Here is a 25,922-nt window from a genome sequence, read left to right on the forward strand (position 1 = left end):
GAACAAACTATGTTGGCATTGTTAATAACAGTAGCCTACACCGAAAGTCTCTTAACAAAAGTTTGCAGTGCAAGGCAGTCATTTAAAGAGTAACCTCCCTCTATTTAGCAATGTGACCTAAAAATAACGTTTCATAATAAACTTCAAAGAACTCCAAAATAAGCTTTTAAAATTTTAAATTATCGGTGGACTCGACGTAATTCGTTAAGAATCGAGGAGTTTGGCATTTCGAACCCAGGCCAAGTAATGAGTTTTATGAAAGACCTTGAATGTGGTGTGTGTTGCTTCCTTGCTTGACACTCAATGTTTAAAAAGGATGGAGCACAGACATATAGGGAGGGGGGAGAGGTGGTGTGGGGTGAAGGGAGAGGGGGGAGGAGAGAGGGAAGAGAGGGTGACAGGGGAGAGGAGGGGGAGAGAAAGAGGGGGTAGAGGTTTTTCTACAATTCCATACCCCTGGCCAATTGCCTCAAAATTTTTGTGCTATATTATTTTCACGAAGAAAGTCAACGTCACAAAAAAAATTCAAACTTAATCAAACTTGAGTTAAAGAAAGAAATAATGGCTTTTTAGCTCATCTGTTGGGAAATCAAACCACTTGGATTTAAACATGTACAGTGCCTTCAGAAAGTATTGAGACCCCTCGACTTTTTCACATTTTGTGTTGTAGCCTGAATTTAAAATGGATTTGATTTAAAAAAAATTTTTAGCACCGATCTACACAAAATACTCCATAATGACAAAGTGAAAACATGTTTTTAGAAATTTTTACAAATTAATATAAAATGAAAAGTTGAATGTCTCACGTCAATAAGTAGTCAACCTCATGATCAATACTTTGTAGAAGCACCTTTGGCAGTGATCACAGCTTCGAGTCTTCTTGGGAATATCTGTATCAGCTTTGCACATCTGGATTTGGGGATTTTCTCCCATTCTTCCTTGGAGATTTGCTCAAGCTCCGTCAAGTTTGATGGAGAGTATTGGTGAACAGCAATCTTCAAGCCTTTCCACAGATTCTCAATGGGATTTGGCCAGGCCACTCAAGGACTTTCACGTTCTTGTTCTGAAGTCATTCCAGGATTGCTCTGGCTGTATGCTTGGGGTCATTGGCCTGTTGGAACGTAAATCTTTGCCGCAGTATAAACTCTGAAGCAGGTTCTCCTTTTGCACTCTGTAGCAGGTTCTCCAAAATAATTTGCCTGCATTTTGTTCTATTTCATTGTTCCCTTTCTACTGACAAGTCTCCCAGTCCCTGACACTGAAAAGCATCCCCATAGCATGATGCTGCCGCCACCATGCTTCACGGTAGGGATGGTGTTAGATGGGTGATGAGCTGTGCTCGGTTTCCGTCAGACGTAGAGCTTTGCATTCAGGCCGAAGAGTTCAATTTTTGCCTCATCAGATCACAGAATATTTTGCCTCATGCTTTCAGTCTTTCACGCACGTGCCTTTTGCAAACTCCAGGTGTGCTGTGTCTTTTTCTCAGGAGTGGCTTCTGTCTGGCCACTCTCCCATAAAGCCGAGATTTGTGAAGCGCTGCAGACATTGGCCTTCCAGCCGGCAGGTTCTCCCATCTCAGCAAAAGACCTCTGTAGTTCGTCTCAGCAAAAGACGCTGCAGACATTGGCCTTCCGGCCGGCAGGTTCTCCCGTCTCAGCAAAAGACCTCTGTAGTTCTGTCATAGTGTTTTTTGGGGAGATTGCTCACTTCCCTGACCAAAGTCCTTCTTGTCCGGTTGCTAAGTCTGGTCGGATGACAGGCTCGAGTTGAGTCTGGGTAGTTCCATATTATTTCCATTTCCTAATTATGGAGCTCACTGTGTCGTGGAAACTTTCAACACTGTAGAAATTGTTTTTCACCCTTCCCTAGATCTACGCCTCGTCACATTTCTATCTCAGAGTTCTACGGACAGTTCCTTGGACTTCATGGGAGACTTTCTGTTCTGAGGTGCATTGTCAAATGTGGGACCTTATATAGAAGGATATGCTTCTTTAAAAATCATGTCCAATCAATCGAATTGGCCACAGGTGGGCTCCAATTAAGTTGTAGAGACATCTCAAGGATGATCGAAGGAAATTGAATGCACCTGAGCTCAATTTGGAGTGTCATAGCAAAGGGGTTGAATACTTATTGGAGCAAGGCATTTCAGCTTTTCATTTTAAATTTGTAAACATTTCTGAAAACACATTTTCACTTTGTCATTATGGGATATTTTGTGTAGATTGGTGACAAAAAAAAAATTAAAATTAAACCAATTTTAAATTCAAGCTGCAACACAACAAAATGTGAAAAAGTCAATGGGAGTGATTAATACCCTTCTAAAGGCACTGTATATTCTGAATGCAGAATGCAAAGGAATATACAATGGATCCATGCTGAGTGTAAGGAGTTGGCACAGGAAACTCCTTGCACTCAGCAACTTCCTGCACGACTTTAAACATGTAAAAGAGGCCATTTGGCTCGTCATTGCAGTGTTTCACTCTTTTTTTCTATACCATCTATCTACAGCATTAAACAACAATCTTCAGGTATGTATGTATGCATGTATGTATGTATGTATGTATGAAAATCTTCATGAGAATCAAAAACTGCTTGGCCGATCTCCACCAAATTTTGCATAGTGCTCAGGGTACCAACAGTCAGGTCATGGCCACAAAATAGTTCCATCCGTCCACACCCCGTTCCCCACCACGAGGGTGGGGAGACGACTTGTCACTTTCACCTGTACACATGGTATAGAACAAGTGGTTTAACCACTGACCCCTGCCGTAGGGAGGGGGGTATTGTGCACAAGATATCACTCTCAGAGAGAGTTGGTGTTACAAGTATTTTAACTGCATCCCATTCCATAGAAACATATTTCAATGGGGACAGCTCTTAGCATTTCTCAACGTGTTGTTGCTAAACTACTAAGCCAAGGTCCAAGGAAGAGTAAAATGACAAAGGATGAAGGGATTACAAACTAGGAATGGTAACGCAGAATATATGTTGACACAGTGTTTGAAACAAAGAGGTGAGCAGAGGGAAATAAAACATTGTGAGTGGGAATTTGAGACAACATGAGGTGGAGAGGAGCTGCAACCTAGATCGACTTGGAGGGGTGTGGTGGTGGGGGTGGGGGGGAGGAGGGCAAGACACTATAAATACTGTATAACGGCAATTCCACAAGTGAGGGGAAAAAGGGACAAAGAAAGTTGCTGGGTAAATACATTATTCTATAAAACTTGTACATAATATTTTAAAGGGGTAGAGGGGAAGGGTCAGTATAATATGAAAGATCAGAAGAAAAAAAATTTAGTCGTGTTCTTTGCACACTTTACAGAAATAATCTTTAATACCTCGACCTCCGAAGATGGACGGAGGTGATGCATTCACCCGTTTGTTTGTTTGTGAGCAAGATATCTCAGAGCTGTAGATGGATTCGGACAAAATTTGATGGGCAGGTTGGGTGTATGACGGATGAATAGATTAGATTTTGATGAAGATCCAGATATTATTATGTTAAACGTGATTTTTTTTTTGTATACCTTGTCGAGGCTCGTGTGAGAGCTAACACACAACGCACAGCAAGGGGGCATGAGACAAGAGGGGCGTGAGTGGGAGGGACAAAACAGTGGGGAACAGAGACATTAGGAGATCTGTGGAAGGGAGAGGGATGGGACAGGGAACATGGGGAATAGAAGACGGACATTACAGGGACTTTCAGGACGGAAAGCAGGGAATTTGAAGGAAGTGGGCTTGGGTGGATTATCGGAGGTAGAAAAGATCAAGGATTTGGATGGGGTGGTGGTGGTGAACAGCTGTTTTGAAAGCCTGGAGGGAAGAGTAGGAGTGAAGAGAGTGTGGGAGCTTATTCCAAAGGCGGGAAAAAAGAGGAATGAAAGAGTGGTCGTGAGCAGTGATTCGTGATTTTGGTAGTTTTACCAGAAGGGGGTTGATGGCGGACCTTGAGCGCCCTGTGGAAATGTGGTTGGGACAAATCGCAGAGAGAGCAGGGGGGCAAGGCTGGAGAGGAGATGGTAGAAGACAGAAAGACCACCGACCCACCTGCGGTGATTGAGTGAGAGGCCCAAAGACTCAGTCAGCCTCATTGCGGGAGATGCCGATGATCCGAAATGCCCTGGTTTCTACAGCCTGGAGCCGAGAAAGGTGGGAGGCAGGAACACCAGCCCAGAGGGGAGAGCAGCACTCCATCAGGCAGCAGACGAAAGCTTTGTAAGTGGTCAGGAGTTCAGGAGGGCAGAGGAAGGACTTTGCACGACGGAGGATTCCCAGTCGGCGACTGGCTTTGGAGGCGAGGTTTGAAATGACTTTCCCAGGAAAGGTCATGGCAGATAGTGAGACCCAGAAGCTTGAAAGAAAGGACTTCTTCCAGAGGATTGTTGAGAAAGTGGATGGGGGGGGGTTCTAAACGGTCCTTTCGAAGAGACATCGTGAGAGTGTGAGATTTGTCCGGATTGAAAGACATGTTCCACGTGTTGGACCAGTTTGTGATTTTATCCAGATCTGCAGTGAGCGAAGAAGTTGCTGCTTGCCGGTCTGAGGGATGACCGATGGTACGGCAGAGGGTGGAGTCATCAGCAAAGAGATATAGAGGATTTTCCAGAGAGTCGGAGAGATCATTGATGAAAACCAGAAAAAGAACAGGGCCCAGAACGCTACCTTGAGGAACTCCAGCCTGGACAGGAAGAGGGGATGAAAGAACTCCATTTAGGGCCACACGTTGACTGCGACAGGAGAGGAAGTCTGTGAGCCATGAGTGGAGATGGCCTTGGATACCATGGGAAGAGAGTTTGGTGAGTAGGGCAGGGTGCCAGACTGTGTCAAAAGCACACGATATGTCCAGGGATACGGCTCTGATTTCCTGTCTGGCATTGAGGACCTCCATCCATTGGTGGGAGAGCAGAAGCAGCATATCCAGGGTAGGGTGACCTGGTCTGAAACCAAATTGATGATCAGAAATCAAGCCATTGGAGAAGAGGAAGGATTTTTTTTTACCAATGAGAGATGGGGCCAAAATGATATACAGTGTCACAATATTTCAAAAAGTTGTGGACGGGTTTTGACAAAATTTAGTGGATGAGTTGGGTGGATGACAAGAACAAGCCAATTTGATTTTGGTTGAGGTCCGGATCCATTGGTTACAAAATGGAAACTGTTCAGCCTGGCAGAGGTATACGCTCTGCAATGCTGTTCTAGTTGCTCTTTGTATTTTGCTAAATTTCTCTTCATACAATAATTTTAGAAGTTAATAATGCAACCTTATATCAAAATATTTTGTGGAAATTCCAAGGGGGGCTGTTGATTCCCACTTTTCCCTCCATGGCTTTAAGTTGGTGGGACACCACAGTATGCCTGGTGTTGGCTTGATGGGTAGGGCGGTGGGCTTTGGATCCAAGAGTCCCGAGTTCAAATCCCGCTCGGCTGTTTAATTCAATACCAGGTGGGGTTAACTCAGCCTGTTATCCTTCCGAGGTCGGCAAAATGAGTGCCAGCATATGCTGGTATACTGTGTCAGAGTGGCGACCCGTCCAGGATTGTACCCAATAGCCAAGGAGACTGCTTAAGCAACACCAACGCTCTGCACAGAGTATGGTCCCAATCTCCTCCTCCACCACAGTGTTGTGCCACACCCAATCTTCTCCAAGCCATAAACCCCACCAAATTCTAACCTCTTACTTGCAAGTTTCCTCCCCTCCCCTGTCTCTCATTTCCTATTCAGTCATTCGTTTACTTACTGCAACCACCTATTGCCCCACTATCAGGCCATTGTCTTTTTGCACCGTCACCTCACTCTTCCTTAACCCTAAATTTTGTGGACCAAAAAAATAAATAAATTTTTGAGTGGGAGGGGTGAGGGAGGGAGGGAATTACCAATAATTCAGAACATACCTCCTCTCCACTTGCACAAAAAAAAACAAGTTCCACCCCAAAATAAATGGAAGAACAAGGATGGAAAACGATTGTTAAATGTGATATTCGGTCACATTGACAAATAATACCGATTAAAATTGATGGTCCTACGATCCAATTAATAGCAGTATGGCACATTTGCTTGACATGACAGCTTACCGACTTGCCAAACAGGCAACCTGTCAATTACAGCCTGCAGCATGGTTGGTGTAACATTCTGAACATGTATCAAAACGAATAGATGACTCGAGAAGAAACACAGAATACTGTGAATGACTTCATGAAGGGAGAAATACCCACTGAGCAAGCAGGTTTCAGAAGAGAAAGAGGTACTAGATATTGAATTGCAAATCTGAGGTGGATCAACGAAAAAGCAAGGATATATCAAAGGAAGAAGGTACATCTCTGTTTAATAGATTATCACATAGCTTTCAATTGTGATCATGAATGATGTGGATTATGCTGAGAGAAACGGGGATGTCTGAGTACCTGATATGTCTGCTGAAAAGCCTGTATATCAAACAAGAAGCCACAGTAAGAACAGAGTATGGAGAGACAGAATGGTTTGCAATTGGATAAGGGGTCAGACATGGATGCATTCTCTCCCTTACTTGGTCAATCTGCATAGTGAAAACATTAAGAGGAAATGAAGCTTGGATGACATAGAGGCTGGAGTTGGTATTGAAACAAGATGCATCAACAACCTAAGGTATGCTGATGATACCACTCTGTTGGCAGAAAGTAAAGAGGACTTCATTAAACTGCTGTGGACAGTGAAGAAGGAAAGTGAAAAGGCTGTTCTTTATTTAAACCTAAAAAATATTAAAATCTTGTCAACTGAGAAGATCGACGTGTTAATATTGAGAGACGATCATGTGTATACAGTGGAAAGTTTCATCTTCCTGGGTTCCAAGATTGAAGTGAGTGGAGAATGTGGAGGAGAAATGGATAGACGGTTAACATTGGGGACAACAGCAATGTCAGGATTGACAAAGATCTGGAAAGATAAAGACGTGACAACACAAACCAAGAGGAGCCTGGTGAGTACTGGTGAATGTATTTCCACTTACAATGTGTGGATGTGAGTCATGGATAGTGAAAAAGAAAGAAAGTTAGAAGATCGACAGTTTTGAGATCTGTTGTTAGAGATGAATGTTTAAAATTCCATGGACTGCAAGAAAAACAAGCAAGTCAGTGCGTGAAGAAATGAGACCACCTGGTACATCAGTAAGGCTGATGTTAAAACAGGAAGTGTCATACTTTGGTTGGACGAATCATGCGTGCAGAAAACGAAACTCTGGATAAATCGAGCATGCTGGGAATGGGTGAATGAAGAAGAGGAAGAAAGAGACCTTTGTGTGTGCTGGATGGATGGGGTAAACTCTGCAAACCAAGCTGTCTCTGCCAGAGCTTCGGGAAGTAGTGGCGGGGAGGGATATTTGGAGAAATCTGATCATGAACGTCACCAGAAATCAGACACACCTTGACGGAAATATATAAATTATACATATTTGATCAGATAAGAGTTAGGTTAAAATACACAACACTTTCACATGGTTTGCCACATTTAATTCTTCCTAGTAATAATCGACGTATTGTTGTGGCAGTCAACACAAACCAAAAATGATCGACGTGTCAAATTGCCTTAATCAGGCTTACCCAGTGCTCATTCTGGATAAACCTACCAGATAACTTTATGAGGGGAAGAGAAACTAAACGACGTGTGTAGTTTCCTTCTCAGAGTAGTACCTGTGGGCTAAACTTGAATAGCGAGTGAAGTACAATTCATCGTCGGTGCATCTCAAGATGTGCAGTAAAGAATATAAGGGTGAGGGAGAAGAAGGGGGGGGGGGTAAGAATGGGAAATCTGAGAACAAGGTCCATGCGAGGGGGTGGGCATGTATCTGGATTAACATCATCAGGGCAGCATGGGGTGAACGCCCCCCCCCCCCCCCCGAGATGGAAATCCAGTCCACCTGTGTCTATATGCCAGGATCAACACCTCCGTGAAAACTGTGGCCAGAAACAATATTGTGACGTCAATTAAATGATTACACTTAAAGCAGTTTAGCCAATTAGTAGGACATTTGCTTCCATCAAGAAGCCTCCGATCGACGCCAGTAATTACACCAGGTTTACATACAGGCTCTGACGCCTCCACTGCACTCTGACGTCACATTTTAAGGGATCCTTAATCCTTTAAGGGATTGATCACATCAATCTCTTCCTTAACCTGGTGTTGGCTCAGTGGTTCGGGCGGCGGCTTGGGATCCTAGGGTCCCGAGTTCAAGCCCCGTCGGCCGCTGAATTAATACACCAGGGGGTTGACTCAGCCCGTCATCCTTCCAAGGTCGGCGAAACGAGTACCAGTTCCAGTGTGTGTGTATTGGTAGAGGGGCACTGCATCAGCGACACAGTCGCGCTTCCAAGAAACGAGAGCTACCCCGGCAGCTCAGCTGACATACGACCACCACCACCAACCTCTTCAATTACACTTCGCAACAACGACAACAACAAGTCGATTTCGCTGCATTCGCCGAATTGCTCCTCCAGGAAGTGTACTCCTGATCGCAGACGCCTCGTCGCGAACACGACCCGAGTTTGGCCGACGTCTCGGCTTCAAATAACACGATCGAACCCACCGAGAAAAGATGTCCTTGGAAACACGGTCCAGGATCTCCAGAGCGTCTCCAAGTTGCTGAATGGCCTCTTGGCGACTCAGTCCTTGCGGAACGAGTGGGACTTGAAAGGCCGGACCGTCCGGATTGAGAGATTCCGCGGTTCGAGTGGGCATCATAGATTCATAGGAAGCGAAAAAAAAATGAGGAGAATCGAACGAAAATGGCAAAACCGAAATAAAACGCACGGATTATTATTACCAACTGATGCTGTTTAGTGCAGGCACAGCACAGCACAGCACACCGTCTGTCTCTCTGTCTCTCTCTCTCTCTCTCTCGCTCTCTCGCTCGCTCTCTCGCTCTCGCTCTCGCTCTCGCTCTCTCTCTCTCAGCTGGTACGGCGGCGCAGCAGGTCCAATTATGTTTTCCGATTTTTTAAATCGCGTTTTACGAAACCCTTCGCATTCCCGTTCTTTTTTTCTTTTTTTTCCTCTTTTTCTCATTCATTGCCCGAGAAATAATTGCCCTTTTCAATCATAGTCGACATTACGTGTGCACATTATGATTTTTTTAATGTCAATTTTTTTTCCGTTTAAGCATCCACTTTCTCCACAGCTCCATTCTCTGGAAGATAAACCGAAAATTGGCCACCCCAATCGGCCGATCAACCAAGGCGTGCACATTCTTGGTCCCGAATCGCGAGGTCCTCGTGTGTTTCTTCTCGAATTGACTCTTTTCGCGCCGCTTCCACCACGCTTCGTCCCATAAATATCGACATAATAGGCCTCCACCACCACCACCACCACCACCACCACCACCACCACCACCACCACCACCCTGTTCTTCAGTTGTCCATCTGCTCATAATGGGTCAACCAGGTCAACTGGGTCAACCATGGCCATCTCGGTTTTTCTCATCATCCGAACGATTTTGCCTTCTCTCCCTCAACTTGGCCCTCAAGGTCTCGGATCATGGTCCTCTGACGGACATTCTTTCGCTGGATCATCACCTGGCCACCAGTGAGTCCACCATTGCCTCTCCCACGACATGTCCGCTTGAAATTATAATCTCTCCCGCGATGACAGCAAATGTTCACTCACCACCGTCCGTGTGGCCTATAATATCGCTCTCCATGTCGTCGCCACCCACCAACCCCCTCCCGGTCTCTCAACCCTCCACCATCCATTTTCCACAGACGTAGCTGCTGCGACTCAAGCTTTTCCTCATCTTTTCCCACAGCCGTGTCTCCCAACTATTCCCGCCTCGATATCTCCACAACATCGTCAACCAATCGTCACCATTCATCCATTCCGCCTTCCTTCTATCTGAGCCCCCTCCCCCCTCCTCCTCCTCCTCGCACCTCCTCCTCCTCCCCGTCTCGCCCCCGACACGTCCGCGCGCGCATGGCGCACGCACCGCCTCACGCCTCGTGCACGTCCCTGTGAGAGCACGACAGGGGCACGCGGAGCGCCAAACCGGAGCCTGAAGACATGGAGGAGAGTGTGGACACTCCGAACCGCGCCGTTGAGTTTCTCAAAGAGCTCAACAAGATCATCGAGACGCAGCAAGGACTCATAGCTCGGCAGAGACGTCGGGTGCAGGAGCTTGAGGCGCGCATTGCCGAGCTGCTCCTCCGCAACGCCGCGCTCGCCGAGCAACAGAGGCAACACCTCGTCGCTTGCCCGCTCACTCTCGCCCTGCAAGCCGCCGCCGCTGCAGCCACTCTGCCCACCGCGTCCGGAGCCGTCCCTCCGCACGTGCCCGGTGTTTCGGTGGCAGGTCCTCCGGCGTCCTGTGGGCACCACCACCACCACCACCACAGGGGTCTTAACTCCCCTGGCATATCTTGCACCGCAGAAGAATCCGAAACGGGGTCTCACGGCGGCTTGCCATTCCATCCTCACGAACACCATCGTCCGCATCATAACCTCCATCATCACAGTCTGCAACGACAGCAGCAGCAGCAGCAGCAGCAGCAGCATCAACATCAACTTTCTCTCCCTCATCTTCAACAGCGGCAGTTGGCCGGAGAAGGCGCACCAGAGTTGCGTCTCGTGTCGTTTCCCGTCGGGAGCATTTCTGAGCCAGTGTTCCTCACCTGCTCTCCAACCCCAGGGGCCAGCGAGGGTCCCTCGGCCATGGTTCGCGGTGTCGTCGAGCCGCGCCCAGCACTTCCCATCCCCGTGTGTCTCCTCGCGACACCGACGGCACTGTCCACGGCCTCCGAGCTTCTTCCAACGACTGAGCAGTGAGTAAGAGATGTGGGCTCTGCTGATGTCTGGTCCTGTTATGTGGTCCTCTCCAATCCGCTGCTGCCTGGTTCCACAGTCTGGAATGTGGAAATCTCACAACCCCTTGCGTGTGGTCCCACAATTTGCTGAGAGTACCTGATACCTGCACAATCTCTGGCATATAGTCGCACACCTTGCTTTGACGTTCCTTTAACTGATGGCACTTCAGAATGCTGTCTGTTTTCTCACTCCCATCATTTCCAAACTGATAACTATTATATTGTATGATTTAGAATTTAGAATATCAATATACAGTATATATATATATATATATATAATTGTACACATGCTTTAATAAGAGTGGCTACTTCACTGTTTATAGGTGTGCTATGATGTACTGCACTGTAGCATACACCCATGTTGTTGTCCACATTAATTGGAGTTTTGATTTGACACAGGTTACCTGCGTTCTATAATAGCTAGCCCCTTAATTGTTGATTTCCCGTTGGGAAAGTTTCACCAGGGTTTATTGCCTGGGAGCTCTCTCCAAATGTGAATGAATGTGAAAAAAAGACACCAGGTGGAGTCTCACCTCCCCTTCTCCATCACTTACCCCACCTGGGGGCAATCTGGGGTTCATGTGATGCCAGCCGGCACGCCGAGTTTATTGCCACAACTCGCTGCACGCCCTCTGGGGTAAGCAAAACCTTATTGTTTTTGCTTTTGCTGTAATTTCACCCCATCTTGAATCATGTGAAAGCGTTCTAAAAATTATATATATATATATATATATATATATATATATATATATATATATATATATATATATATATATATATATATATATGCACAAAAACACACTTTAGCCCTGAGTGTTCATGCTTCATAACCTAACCATGACCCTCATTTAACACTGATTCTAATTTAATCTCTAACTCAAACTCCAATGCGATCCAAAGTTTAAGTAATCCAGGTGGGGTACAAAATATATTGATTCTACACCATTGCTTTCTCCTGCTGTACTTTTGGGGGTGTCACATCCCTGGGTCTTTCACAGGGGGAGCAATGATGCAATGCAATGGGGGTGGGATGAGGGATGGGCTGGGCTCACCGAGTTAACAGCAAATGCAACGTTGGGAGTGTGTGCGATACTGGTCATCATCACAGGGACTGTGTCTCCAACATGTGTTTTGTGCCATTTCCTTTCCCCATGGGGGGGGGGGGGAGTGGGGGTTAAGATGACAGATTTCAGACAGATTGCCACTTTGTCACAAAGGGATATGTAGTGTGTAATTGGGTGGGCCATTGAGCCCACACAGCAAGCACAGGCTGCCGTACTATAAACCCACGATGCTGGTTCAGCTGGTTATCTGATCTCTTTATGGTACCTGGACGTGTTTGCTTTGCTTGGTGAACAGGAAGACCCTCCTGCTCAATGAAGATTCTGGTGATTTCAAGCTCAACAAGCACAGACTTCTTGGTATTGCAATTTGCAATGCATGAGCAGTTTGAGGATAAGGAGAGAGAGGAGAGAGAGGAGGGAGAGAGAGGAGAGAGAGGAGAGAGCTATTATAGTTGGTTAGCCGTGCCATACTGTGTGATGTTGCAAAAGCCTGCTTTGTGCTTGGCTATTTGGTATTCCCAGCCAGGTGATCACGCTGCTGGCAAAAGGTTCAGATTTGTAACAGTGAATGAAACAATTTGTTGAATAATTAATCCTTTTCTTATTAATAAATCAATTTATTACGTTTTTCTTGACTTGAGCTGGTTCATGTTAGCCAGCTGTTGTGTGTTACCTCTGGCTGCTGGTTGCATCATTTTCTGGGGGCACAGCTCTGCCACTGATGCAGTGCCCTCTATTACTAGTACACTGGTACTCATTTCACCGACATCAGAAGGATTAACAGGCTAAGTGAACTCCACTTGGAGTTAATTTAACACCAACAGGGGCTTGAACTGAAGACCCTAAAATCTAAAGCTAGCCACCTTTACTATGAAGCCAACACAAGGCTGCTGGCTTATGTTGATGTTTGTCTTCGCTTATGTGTGTGCAATTTTGATCATCATTCTACTTCCATAAACATATCTGGAGCATCCATAAAACTTCCTCGACAAAGTCTCTACAAAATACAGTAATGATTTATATTCGCCAAAAAAGTGCTGAGAGTTTGTTTGTCTTTAGTAAGAGGCACTTCTCAAGAGGCTATGATGCAATCCTGACTTTGAAGATATTGTTCAGGAAGACTTTATCCAGTGGAAGAAAGCAGAGTATATGGTGGCTTTTGCGATGGAACCTTTAGGTGACAAGCCGGCTGATCCCGGCTGGTCGGAGGCTGTCCTTGCATCAGCCAGCTTGTCATTTAAAGGGTTCCAGCCCTGAGGGCAACTGGAGTTTCATCTGGTAATGCAGACAGGCAGAATAGAATGCAGCCATACACAGAACCATTACGCGACTGCATCTGGGGTGCCATAAAATAAGTAAAATGTAATTTGGCTCCATATTTTGGCCGAAAATTATCAAAATCTCTTCCACATTTTCCACATTTTTCGGGTTCCGAATTCAATAATAGCAGCGGCTTCTACGAAGACTATATAACATGTATGGATAATTATTTTTTGTGCTTTCAGCTTGTAGATTCATAAAGCATTCATCAGGAAGGCAAAATAAATCACCAACATGGACTTTATAGGTCATTGTGGGTTGGAAAAGATTATTCTGCATCTTAATATATTCTCTTTTTAACATGTGCTTTGAATCCCATCAATGCACACCAGCTATCCATTTGTTTATACCGAATAGGAGGCACAAGTATGCCACACTGCACCACCAACAGTGCCTGCTTCATTAAATTAAATGGATTTTAATAATAATACACAACGGTGTGGTGCCGCGAATGCAATGAAACAAGTTGTTTGGAAAAAAACAAAATCGCATGCACCGCCAACTGAGAGTGTTGCAATTAAAATTTTAATAAAAAAAAACAAAACCCCAGCAAGTACAATAATGGTAACACTTCGTCCTTGAGGTGGTTTTTGTTTTAAGGTGTTTTTTTTTCTTTTTCAAAACTGTTGTTGAATCAACTAGCAGGCAATATGCTCAAGTTACCAAACTTGTCGCTTCAACATCTTAATTCCGTTTTCTCCATCTCTGCTCTTTTTCTCCATATCGTGCTCCTCTTTCTCCATTTCCATTCATCTTTCTCCATCTTCATTCCTCTTTCTCCATCTCTGTTCATTTTTCTCCATCTCTTGCTCCTCCTTCTCCATTTCCATTACTCTTTCTCCATCTCTGTTCATATTCCTCCATCTTCACTCCACTTTCTCCATCTTCATTACTCTTTCTCCATCTCTGTTCCTCTTTCTCCATCGCCACTGCTCTTTCTCCATCTTCATTCATCTTTCTCCATATTTGTTCCTCTTTCTCAATATCTATTCCTCTTTCTCCATCTTTGTTCCTCTTTCTCGATCTCTATTCCTCTTTCTCCATCACTGCTGCTCTTCCTCCATCTTCATTCCTCTTTCTCCATCTCTGTTCCTCTTTCTCAATCACCGCTGCTCTTTCTCCATCTCTGTTCCTCTTTCTCCATCTCTGTTCCTTTCTCCATCTCTACTCCTCTTTCCCAATATCTGTTGCTCTTTCTACATATCTATTCTTCTTTCTCCATCTTCATTCTTCTTTTGACATATATATTCCTCTTTTTCCATAATTATTCCTCTATTTCCACCTCTATTCCTCTTTCCCAATCTCTGCTCCTTTTCTCCATCTCTGCTCCTCTTTCTCCATTTCCATTCCTCTTTCTCCATCTTCATTTCTCTTTCTCCATCTCTGTCCCCCTTTCTCCATCTCTGACCCTCTTTCTCCATCCCTATTCCTCTTTCCCGATCTCTGTTCATCTTTCTCCATATCTATTCCCCTTTGTCAAATTTCATTCCTATTTCTCCATCTCTATTCCTCTTCCTCCATCTCTATTTCTCTTTATCCAGCTTCATTCCTCTTTCTCCATCTATATTCCTGGTTTTCCATATCTATTCCTCTTTCTCCATATCTATTCCTCTTTCTCCATATCTATTCCTCTTTCTCCAAATCTATTCCTCTTTCTCCATCTTCATTCCTCATTGTCCACCTCCCTTCCTCTTTTTCCATAACTATTCCTCTTTCGCCATCTATATTCCTCTTTCTCCATCTCTGTTCATCTTTCTCCATCTCTTTTCCTCTTTCTTATTCTCTGTTCCTCTTTATCCATCTCTATTCCTCTTTCTCCATCTGTATTCCTCTTTCTCCATCATTAATGCTCTTTCTCCCTCTCTGCTCCTCTTTCTCGATCTCTACTCCTCTTTCTCCATCTCTGTTCTTCTTTCTCTATCTCTTTTCCTCTTTCTCCATCTCTGTTCCTTTTTCTCCATCTCTGTTCCTTTTTCTCCATCTCTGTTCCTCTTTCTCCATCTTTTGCTCCTCTTTCTCCGTTTTCATTACTCTTTCTCCATCTCTGTTCATCTTTCTCCATCTTCATTCATCTTTCTCCATCTTCATTCCTCTTTCTCCATCTTCATTACTCTTTGTCCATCTCTGTTCCCCTTTCTCCATCCCTGTTCCTCTTTCTCCATCTCTGTTCCTCTTTCTCCATCTCTGTTCCACTTTCTACATCTCTGTTCCACTTTCTCCACTCTGTTCCTCTTTCTTCATATCTATTCCTCTTTCTCCATCTCTGTTCCTCTTTCTCCGTTTTCATTACTCTTTGTCCATCTCTGTTCATCTTTCTCCATCTTCATTACTCTTTGGCCATCTCTGTTCCTCTTTCTCCATCTCTGTTCCTCTTTCTCCACTCTGTTCCTCTTTCTCCATGTTCCTCTTTCTCCATCTCTATTCCTCTTTTTCCAGCTCTATTCCTCTTTCTCCATCACCGCTCCTCTTTCTCCATCTTCATTCCTCTTTCTCCATCTTCATTCCTCTTTGTCCATTTCTGCTCCTCTTTCTCCATCTCTATTCCTCTTTCTCCATCTTCATTCCTCTTTATCCATTTCTGCTCCTCTTTCTCCATCTCTATTCCTCTTTCTCCATCTTCATTCCTCTTTATTCATCTCTGCTCCTCTTTCTCCATGTTCATTCCTTTTTCCCTATCTCTGTTCATCTTTCTCCATATCTATTCCTTTTTCTTCATATCTATTCCACTTTCTTCATCTCCATTTCTCTTTCTCCAGGTTCATTCCTCTTTCTTCTCCTCTATTCATCTTCCACAATCTCCATTTCTCTTTCTCCATCTCCATTCCACATTCTGTGTCTCTGTTCCTCTTTCTCCATCTCTGTTCCTCTTTCTGCATCTTCATTACAAATTTTCTTTCTCCATCTTCAATCCAATTTTAAATCTCCATTTCTCTTTCTCCATCTCTTTTCCTCTTTCTCATTCTCTGTTCCTCTTTCGCCATTCCTCATTCTCCACCTCTATTCCTCTTTTTCCATAACTATTGTTCTTTCTCCATCTCTATTCCTCTTTCTACCTCATTCTTCCTTTCTCTGCATCTCGATTCATCTTTCTGCTTCCTCATTCTTCTTTCTCCATCTCCGTCCCTCTTTCTTCATTTCTATTCCTTTTTCTCCATCTCTGTTCCTCTTTCTGCGTTTGCATTACTCTTTCTCCATCTCTGTTCATCTTTCTCCATCTTCATTCCTCTTTCTCCATCTTCATTACTGTTTGTCCATCTCTATTCCTCTTTCACCATCTCTGTTCCACTTTCTCCACTCTGTTCCTCTTTCTCCATATCTATTCCTCTTTCTCCATCTTCCTCTTTTTCCATCTCTGTTCCTCTTTCTCCATCACTGCTGCTCTTTCTCCATCTTCATTCCTCTTTCTACATCTCTGTTCCTCTTTCTACATCTCTGTTCCTCTTTCTCCATCTCTATTCCTCTTTCTCCATCTTCATTCCTCTTTATCCATCTCTGCTCCTCTTTCTCCATGTCCATTCCTTTTTCCCTATCTCTGTTCATCTTTCTCCATATCCATTCCCCTTTGTCCAACTTCATGAATATTTCTCCATCTGAATTCCTCTTTCTCCATCTCCATTCCTCTTTCTCCATCTTCATTCCTCTTTCTCAACCGCCATCTTTATTCCTGTTTCTCCATCTCTGTTCCTCTTTCTTCATGTCTCCTCCTCTTTCTCCATCTCTATTTATCTTTCTCCATCTCTATTTATCTTTCTCCATATCCATTCCTCTTTCTGCATCTCTGTTCCTCTTTCTCCATCTCTGTTCCTCTTTCTCCTCTGTTTCTCTTTCTCCATTGCTGTTCCTCTTTCTCCTCTGTTTCTCTTTCTCCATCGCTGTCACTCTTTCTCCATCTCTATTCCTCTGTCTACATCCCTGTTCCTTTCTCTCCAGATGTATTCATCTTTCTCTTTCTCCATCTCTATTTCTCTTTCTCCATATCCATTCCTCCTTCTCCATATCCATTCCTCTTTCTCTCTTCCATTCCTCTTTCTCCTTCTATTTCTATTTCCCCGTCTTGCTTCCTCTTTCTCCATCTATTTTTCTTTCTCCATTTGTATTCCTCTTTGGCCATCTCTTTTCCTCTTTCTCCATCTCTGTTTCTCTTTCTCCATCTCTGTTCCTCTTGCTCGTCCACTCAGAGACATACGTGATGAGTGCGGCTGTTAAATATCCCTCCCTACCCCTCCCTCCCACCCCCTCACCCAGTTTTCTTCGCTTGTTCATGTGTCTTCTCTCACTTCCCTTTTTCTTACTCCAAGCACTTATTCCCATTCACATGTTTGAGGGCTATTTTTCACTATCTTTCCACTTGTTAATGTTTGCATTTGCATTTCAGGACTTCTCATGCTGTGATGCCTCACAGCTCGGTAAATCACATCGTGGCTGTCTTCCTTTGCATTCATTTTGTGTTATTTAGAGTGTCTTGTTGATTATTGGTTGTGCTAACGTTGGAGTTTATGCCTGGTGTTGGCTTAATGGTTCGGGTGGTGGGCTTTGGATCCTCGGGTCCTGAGTTCAAATCCTGCTCAACTGTTGAATTAATACCAGGTGAGGTTAACTCGGCCTGTCATCCTTTTGAGGTTGGCAAAATGAGTGCCAGCATGCTGGTATATTGTGTCGGAGTGGCAACCCATCCAGGATTGTTCCCGCCAGCATGCTGGTATACTGTGTCGGAGTGGCGACCCATCCAGGATTGTTCCCGCCAGCATGCTGGTATACTGTGTCGGAGTGGCGACCCATCCAGGATTGTTCCCGCCAGTATGCTGGTATACTGTGTTGGAGTGGCGACCCATCCAGGATTGTTCCCGCCAGCATGCTGGTATACTGTGTTGGAGTGGCGACCCATCCAGGATTGTTCCTGCCAGCATGCTGGTATACTGTGTTGGAGTGGCGACCCATCCAGGATTGTTCCCAATAGCCAAGGAGACTGCTTATGCAGCACCAACGCTCTACAAAGAGTTTGGTCCCAATCTCCTCTCCTCCTAACGTTTGAGTTTGAACAGTGACTGCTGAAATCTATCTATCTGGGTTCTTCCTGACATCTTTGTTCCTTTAGCACCTCTTCCTTATTTTTTCCCAATTCTCTTTATTCATTCTACTTCTTGCTTTTTCTTCTCTTTCATCCCTTTTACTCTCTATTTCTCTCTGTCATTGTCTTTATGTCTAAGGAGAAGTGAATTACTACTGAAATTTTTCTGTAAGGCTTACTTGCCTGTGCCTGGATGGGTTTGAAGGCTGTGGAGTAGCGTCTGAAGCCTGAATCCTATCTAAGTTCCTCCTGATGGTATTGCCTTGAGGTATGTATGTACTTTTCCTCTTGATTGCTAAGAATCTTCATAGCCCATTGTTGATGATGACTTTAAAAGACCTTTAGGAGTATATGTACCTGTGTACGAGTTTTTAATGACCTTTTATTTTGTGTGAAAGGAAAAAAAAAAAACCTTCTGCCAAGAGGCTGATGGAATACAGTGCTTTAAATCTGGTTAAGGCAAGACCATTTTTCCCACTATTATCTTGTCTTTTTGACTTGGATCTATTTTTCTTTCTCCATCTGCATTCCTCTTTTTTTTCAATTCTATTCCTGATTCCCCACATCTGGTACTTTGATTCCAGGGCCGTTGTATTTTTTTTAACCTTCTTCATACCAAATGTTTCCAGTCATTTCTTGATGTTGAAATTATTATCAACATTGAGCGTGACCATTGTATAACCCCTTTTGGAAGAGGGCCCTGGAACCTACTTGTCCATGAAAATATTTTACCCTCTCCATCACCCATTTCCCTTTCCATTTCTGCTCTTCATACAGCCTAATCTCACAATCCATGTTCCTTGTGGAGTTTCATAAGCTCCAGATTCTAATAAAGTGCAAATGCAGTCAGTAAACACGTCCGTCTGCATGCATACATCAAAGGTTGCTCATTTATGAGCAGATTTTCATTGTAAAGCTATCCCATCTGCCTGCACCCTAAATAAGCTTTGGAATCGAAGAAATCTTCGGCAGAATCTAATCCAATCTTGTTCTTGAGTGATGTTGCCATTATTAGCTGAGGCTGCTAGATTAGCTTGGCAACTCACCTGGCTTAGCTTCGCAACTTGGATGAGCTTGGCAACTCACTCACCTAGAAACTCATCTATTCTCAAACTCACCTGGCTAGCTCGGGCCAACAAATGTAGGATAACAGCTTGAAGAAACTGGGATGAGAGCCAGAGAACTATTAGCTCTGTCTCTTTCTTCAATGTATCTTGTCTGATCTCAGTTGTGAAGTCTGGACACAGTGTCAAATTGATTGTGTGTAGACCTGGCCAGTTTCTATCTGCTCCAATGTTCTGGCATCCTTTCTCATTCCATCTTGTTTGAGCTGCTGCCTGCCCTTCCATCTCATCATCTTCTCTCCTGTAATTGGATTGGGGTCTGTCATTATTCCTTTGTTTTCATATGTCGAAGCAAAACATATGGTATACTGCTTGTGTGGCGATTGGGGACTTTCAATGTACCATTCAATGTATCAAATCTTTCCCAACTTCAGAAGAAAGTTAGTGAATGCTTCCATTTTGCTTGGGTGAACGTGTATCTTCCTAAAGTAGTAGAAATTACGGCTCTTGGCTTATTCTACTAATAGTACTGATTCAATGTAAACCTCATTAGTTCAACATCTCTCAGGTCTTGCTCTGACATCGTCTCTCTTTATCGTATTCCATTCTATTGCACGAACAAGACGAATACTCAGGAAATGTTTTTTTTCATTATTCAAACCATATACTAGAGTTTGTTTACAAAAGGTGTTCACTGACTTCACTTGATTTTGACTGCAACCTGAGGGGTAGGCTCTCTCTCTCTCTCTCTCTCTCTCTCTCTCTCTCTCTCTCTCTCTCTCTCTCTCTCTCTCTCTCTCTCTCTCTCTCTCTCTCTCTCTCTCTCTCTCTCTCTCTCTCTCTCTCTCTCTCTCTCTGTCTCTCTGTCTCTCTGTCTCTCTGTCTCTCTGTCTCTCTGTCTCTCTGTCTCTGTCTCTGTCTCTGTCTCTCTCTGTCTCTCTGCAGTGAAGTGTGGAGGCCAGTGGGAATCCAGCACAAAGCTCGGGCAAATCGGATGCATAAAGCCGGCTTTTAGTTTGGAGCTATGCACATATACTGCGATGTTCTTCGTGCAAATACTGATCCATAATATTTTTACCCTCGCCGAAGGAGAGAGGATTGCATTTGAATCCGTTTGTCTGTCTGTCTGTCTGTCTATTTGTTTGTTTGTCTGCACAGAACTTTCATATTTTTCTCCGCAACCACTTGTTGGAGTGAGACAAAATTTTCACCATAGGAGCGACTACACATGTAGAATGCTGTAATGGTAATCATTATTATTATTATTATTATTATTATTATTATTATTATTTTGTACACCATGTCGAGGCTCGTGTAAGAGCTAATACACAGAACATATAACAAGGCGGGAGACAGGAGGGGCGGTAGAGGGAAACACAAAATAGTGGGGAACAGAGACAATAGGAGATCCATTGAAGGGAGAGGGATGGGGTGGGGTACAAGGGGTAAACAAGATGGTACTACAGGGACTTTCAGGAAGGAAAACAGGGAATTTGAAGGAGGTGGGTTTGGGGTGGATTAACAGGGGTAGAAAAGATCAAGATTTTGAATGGGCAAACACACGAGATGGTGGTGAACATCTACTTTGAAGATCTGGAGGGAGGAGTGGGATTGAAGAGAGTGTGGGACTTTGTTCCAGAGAAGACAAAAAAGAGGAATGATGGAGTGAAGGTGAGCAGTGATTCTTGATTTTGGTTGTTTCACGAGAAGAGGGTTTTTGGTGGACCCTGAGCACCCTGCGGAAATATAGGAAGGACAGATCTCAGACAGAGCAAGGGGAACAATGCCGGAGAGGAGGCGGTATACGTTTGTTGCAGCCAGCTATTTTGCTTTCCCCAAGAGACCGTAGGACCTCGGCTGCTTGACAGGGTTACCTCGGCTGCTTGACAGGGGATGACACTCAGATAAATTGTGCCAAGAAGTTATATGCCAGGGTTGACTTTCTGCCTGCTCGCTTTCTTCTCATCATAGCTTGCCATCACTTAGAATCACTCACAGTGGAGGTATCCCCAACCAAACTCTTCTCCCCAGTGTGAGTTCATTTATGTTTATTCAAGGCTGATAACTCACGAAAAAACTTACAACACACACAACACTTGTACGGCTTCTCCTCAGTGTGAGTTCGTTTGTGCATTTTCAAGGTTGATAACTGACTAAAAACCTTATAACACACAGAATTCATGACGTCATTGGTCACGTTGAGTGGCAGTCATGTTGGAAAAATGGAAAAACTTTGGATCTCTGTATATCTGAAACTGCACCAAGGAAAAAATTGAAACTTGCCGTATGGTGAGTACTCCTCATGGGGAATGTTTATTTTTCTATGATGTCGTAGGTGCCTTCGTTATGATGTCATAATTGTATATGTAGAACACTACATCTGATCAGTATGAAAATTCTTGAGGGTCATCTAAGGATAAAATGGTCCAAATAAAATAATTGCTGACGTCATCGGTTACGTGATTCGGCAGCCATAGTTTTTTTTATTAATTATTATTATTATTTTATCCTTCAACAACTTTCTCTGAAGTGGCTGAACAGATTGAGGTGAAACGTTACAGGTATGACTGCCTATCCATGAGGAACAAAAGGTTCACACATATGGCATGATGTGGCAGCCATATTGGATTTACCCTTAAACCTATAAAAAAAATCTTCTCCAGAACAACTTGACAGATCAAGGGGAAACTTCAAACCAATATTCCCCAAGCCATGGATGTACAACTTTGTTAGGAAATAATTGATCGGTCACATGGTTTGGCAGCCACATTGGATTGAAGAAAACTATTAAACAATGTTTTCTCTGGAACCACTTAATCAATTGATGTCAAACTTCAGAATTATGATCTCGTGGTGATGCGGGATTCATGTTTTAAATTTCAACTTGATCGGACATATGATCTGGCAGTCAGAATTATTTTACTTTTTTTTAATCTGAGTTCTTTTTGATTTCTATTATTTTTATTTTGTTTTGAATAAGGCTAACTTGGCTGTACCTGGATGGGTTTAAGGGTAGAGGAGTAGCAGCTGAAATATGAATCCTATCCAGGTTCCTCCTGATGACTTCATCTTTACTTTTTGCTTGTTCGGGTTCCTTCTGCTTACTCCAATGCAGGACTATACCTGTGTGATCTTCCATTTGATCTGAATTGAATTTATTTTAATCCCATTCTGAATTCAATTGAATAATAATAATAAAAAAACGTCATGGGTCAGGGTCAGGTGTCCAATCAAAGCGGGGTTGCATCAAAGCAGGACGTCTTGGCACCTGGTCATCACTACCAGCAGTTATAAAGTGGCAGTTCTAATTATGTCTCATTAATTTCGTAACACACCAGCACACACCAGCACACACCAGCACACAAATGCCACACAACATACACCACACGAAACGACACCAACACCACACAAAACAAAGCCTGGCGAGGGTCTGCAATCTCCGATTGTTCTTTTTTTCATCTTGCTGTTAAAGTGCAGGATGTGTTTGCTTTGGACTTGCTTCCCGATCGGAGTTCTCCCTATTGTTTGAAACATCTGACAGGCCACTAAGGCCCTTTCTCTGAATTTGGGGTTCATATTTTGGTGAAATCACACGAGTATTCTGTCATATTTGGTGTAGCCTTTTGAAAAAAAGGATAGGTGAAACGTTTAAAGACTGTGCACAGGATTACAAGACGAGAGGGATTTCAGAGTGCAGTGAAAGAGCATAACATCAGTCACGGATGTCAAGAGATGTCAAGGGGGTCATGTCATTTCTGCTGGAGTTAATTGGTATAATTTTTAATGTATTCGTTTGTTTCTCTTTACCAGCTCCAAACTCTCCCCCCTCCTCTCTCAAACTCCTACCTATCACCCCCCAGAACTTTGCCTTTCACCTCCTTCCTCTGTTTTTCTATCCCATGCAGAATAGCATTTGTCACAGTTTGTCATGCCGGAGTGAAGGTAAATGAAATATCACGTGCAGAATGATCTTGTTCTGGCAAGTCTCCGATTTGATTCGGCTTAACATGCCAAGAGCGGGCAGAACTGGCCGTGGATAATTCAATTAGGACGTTCTTAGAAAACTTGCGAGAAGATAATGCTTAAAATATGTTGCGGCAAGGGCAAACATACAAATTTTACAAATGTTCCTGCTCTCCCACGAGCCAAAGTAGCTCTTTATGAGGAAAAAAGAAAAGAAAATGAGAAAGAAGATTTTCAAGGGAAAAACTCTAATTTGGGTTATTGATTTTATTTGGAATGTATTTTAAGGGATATGATTACAGTGATAAAATTACATTTTCTTGAACTCTGTCATCGATATTGATGTTTTATTCTGTGTATATTATTCCGTGTAAATAACCTTCCCAATAATTAAAACGCAAATAAAAACTCCAGGCAACCCAGTACTTTGAATTTTCCGATCAGAAATAATAAATTTCTCTTTTTTACTTATTTTCTCATTATGTGAATGATTTGTTTTTTTCATAACTAAAATTTTTCAGAACTGCCTGTAATTTATGTTCATGCCAGATTCTATGAACTGATGTCTGTTTAATGTCATACGACTTGGAGATACACATTGTCAGAAACATTTCATGCCATCTTAAAGAGGAAAAGATGCTCTTTAGGCAATCTACATATTACGAACGCAATATCATTGTAAAACATTGTGGCAATATCCCTGAGTGCTCACCTGGTAGTGGCTGGATAAGACAACCAGGCAACCACTGGTAGGCATGGATGAACTACAAAATATGTAATGAAGAAGAAAGCAAATACCTATGAATTTTATTTGATGCCATGAACATTTTTTGGTACATCACAAGCGATGAAGGTCGTAGTCACATTTCATCGGAATTGTGTGTGTAGTTTCTGAGAAGGAAGCAAATACCTCTTTTGGGGGGCAACCCCCCAGTAGATCTCCTTAGACCCCAATTTTTTGATGGTGTGAATAAGCTTTGGCACATCATGGGCGATAAAGGTTGTGGTGAAGTTTCATCGAAACTGTATGTGCAGTTTCAGAGAAGAAAGCAAATGCATATTTTTGGGGGCAAGCCTCCCCCCCCCCCAATTGCATACCCTTAGACCCTGAACTTTGATGCATCAATGTTGTTGAAGGTCGCAGTCAAGTTTCATCGGAATTGTGCGTGTCATTTCTGAGAAGAAAGCAAAAACCTATTTTGGGGGGGCAAACCCCAAAGACCCATTTCGGGCTGTTTTTTTTTAATGCCATGAACAAACTTTGATAAATACACGGTGATGAAGATTGTGATAAAGTTTCATCAAAGTCGTATGTGTAGTTTCAAAGAAGAAGTTGCAAGTATTGTGGATGGATGGACGGATGGACGGACGATGCTCCATCCCATAATCTCCACAGATCTATGTTGTAGGTGAGCTAACATCAACAAAAATACATATACACACACACACACACACACACACGTTTTTAGGGCCCCCCCCAATAGACCCCCTTAGACCACGATTTTAAACATGTGTGTGTGTGTGTGTATATATATATATATATATATATATATATATATATATATATATATATATATATATATATATATATATATATATATATATATATATATATATATATATATATACATATATTCATATATTTTCTCGTGGATCTGGGGTTTGAGACTTGACACGAGGGGAAGCACTTCAGTCCCTCCTGAATGCCTGGTTCTGAGGCCGTCGGGCACAGATAACTCCGAGCACTGGCAGGTTGCTTGGCAACCACGAACGCTGATTGGCACGGCCAATCCAGGCAGGGTGACACTACTTCGCATGATACCTTTCCTGTGGATGGCTGGCTAATTGGGGTCACGTGCCCTCGGCGCACACTCGGATTACTGCCGAGCATTACACTGAGTGTGCGCTGGCTAACAGAGCAAATTATTTGAATAGAACTTCCCATTTAACCTTCTTTGTGCACTGCATCAGACCAATAAAGGAAAACATAACCAAGACAGATTGGAAATAACAACAAAGAATTAATTATTACAAACACACAAGCGAGCAATCATTTAAGAGCAAGTATTTATAAGTAAGAAAGCAAAAAGGCACATCAGAGCAGATTTAACCATAACACGTTTTCTTCTTCAATCTTACTTACACAAAAGACTTGGCCATCATTCACTCAGGGGCGAAGAGTAAAACAATGACTTGAAAATACAATAAAAATAATGAATGGAGAAAAGGAAAGCAGTCTTTCCTTCTCTCCCTCACCTCACACAAATATACAGGAGGATACAGAGGAAATGGATGGGGAAGATGGGCAGTTGCGATGTGAAGCGATGGGGATACGCAGCCATGTCCCTGAGGTGCCCAGACACAGGAGGTGAGTCATCTCTGGTATCCCAGATATGCGAGCTAGATATGTGATTCACCCTCCTCTGCCTCAGATTCTTCCTCCTCAGAACCCGTCAATGAGGTGCTGTCGTTCACAATCCTCGTCCTTCATGGCTGACAGGATCGAGAGGGCAGGATGATACTCATGGTAGGAGTGTTCTTTTTCTACAGTAGCTCGACACCAACTGCTCATGAAACTTTCCTTCCTTTACCCTCACACGCTTTTGTTCCTTCGCTCATGAG

At 43.5% G+C, this 25,922-nt stretch overlaps 2 protein-coding genes across 4 annotated transcripts in view; one reads left to right on the forward strand and one right to left on the reverse strand.

Moving 5' to 3' along the window:
- WASHC1 (WASH complex subunit 1) overlaps window positions 1–8,895 on the reverse strand; it is a 71,485-nt gene extending 62,590 nt beyond the window's left edge. The window contains exon 1 of the mRNA XM_085897484.1: window positions 8,556–8,895. Within this exon, the coding sequence (XP_085753610.1) occupies window positions 8,556–8,710 (155 nt within the window). The 5' untranslated portion in view covers window positions 8,711–8,895. The remainder of the gene's footprint in view (window positions 1–8,555) is intronic.
- Window positions 8,896–9,740: 845 nt separating this feature from the next.
- LOC147018116 (IQ motif and SEC7 domain-containing protein 1-like) overlaps window positions 9,741–25,922 on the forward strand; it is a 396,789-nt gene continuing 380,607 nt past the window's right edge. For 2 of the 3 annotated variants that reach the window (XM_085897478.1, XM_085897479.1), the window contains exon 1: window positions 9,742–10,779. In XM_085897478.1, coding sequence (XP_085753604.1) covers window positions 10,022–10,779 — 758 coding nt within the window. In that variant the 5' untranslated portion in view covers window positions 9,742–10,021. Of the gene's footprint in view, window positions 10,780–25,922 lie in introns of all 3 variants that reach the window. The other variant, XM_085897480.1, reaches the window with a different exon arrangement.

Source organism: Eptatretus burgeri, chromosome 10 (genome assembly GCF_056783735.1).
Source record: "Eptatretus burgeri isolate ZD-2024b chromosome 10, Ebu_testis_v1, whole genome shotgun sequence".
NCBI lineage: Eukaryota > Metazoa > Chordata > Myxini > Myxiniformes > Myxinidae > Eptatretus > Eptatretus burgeri.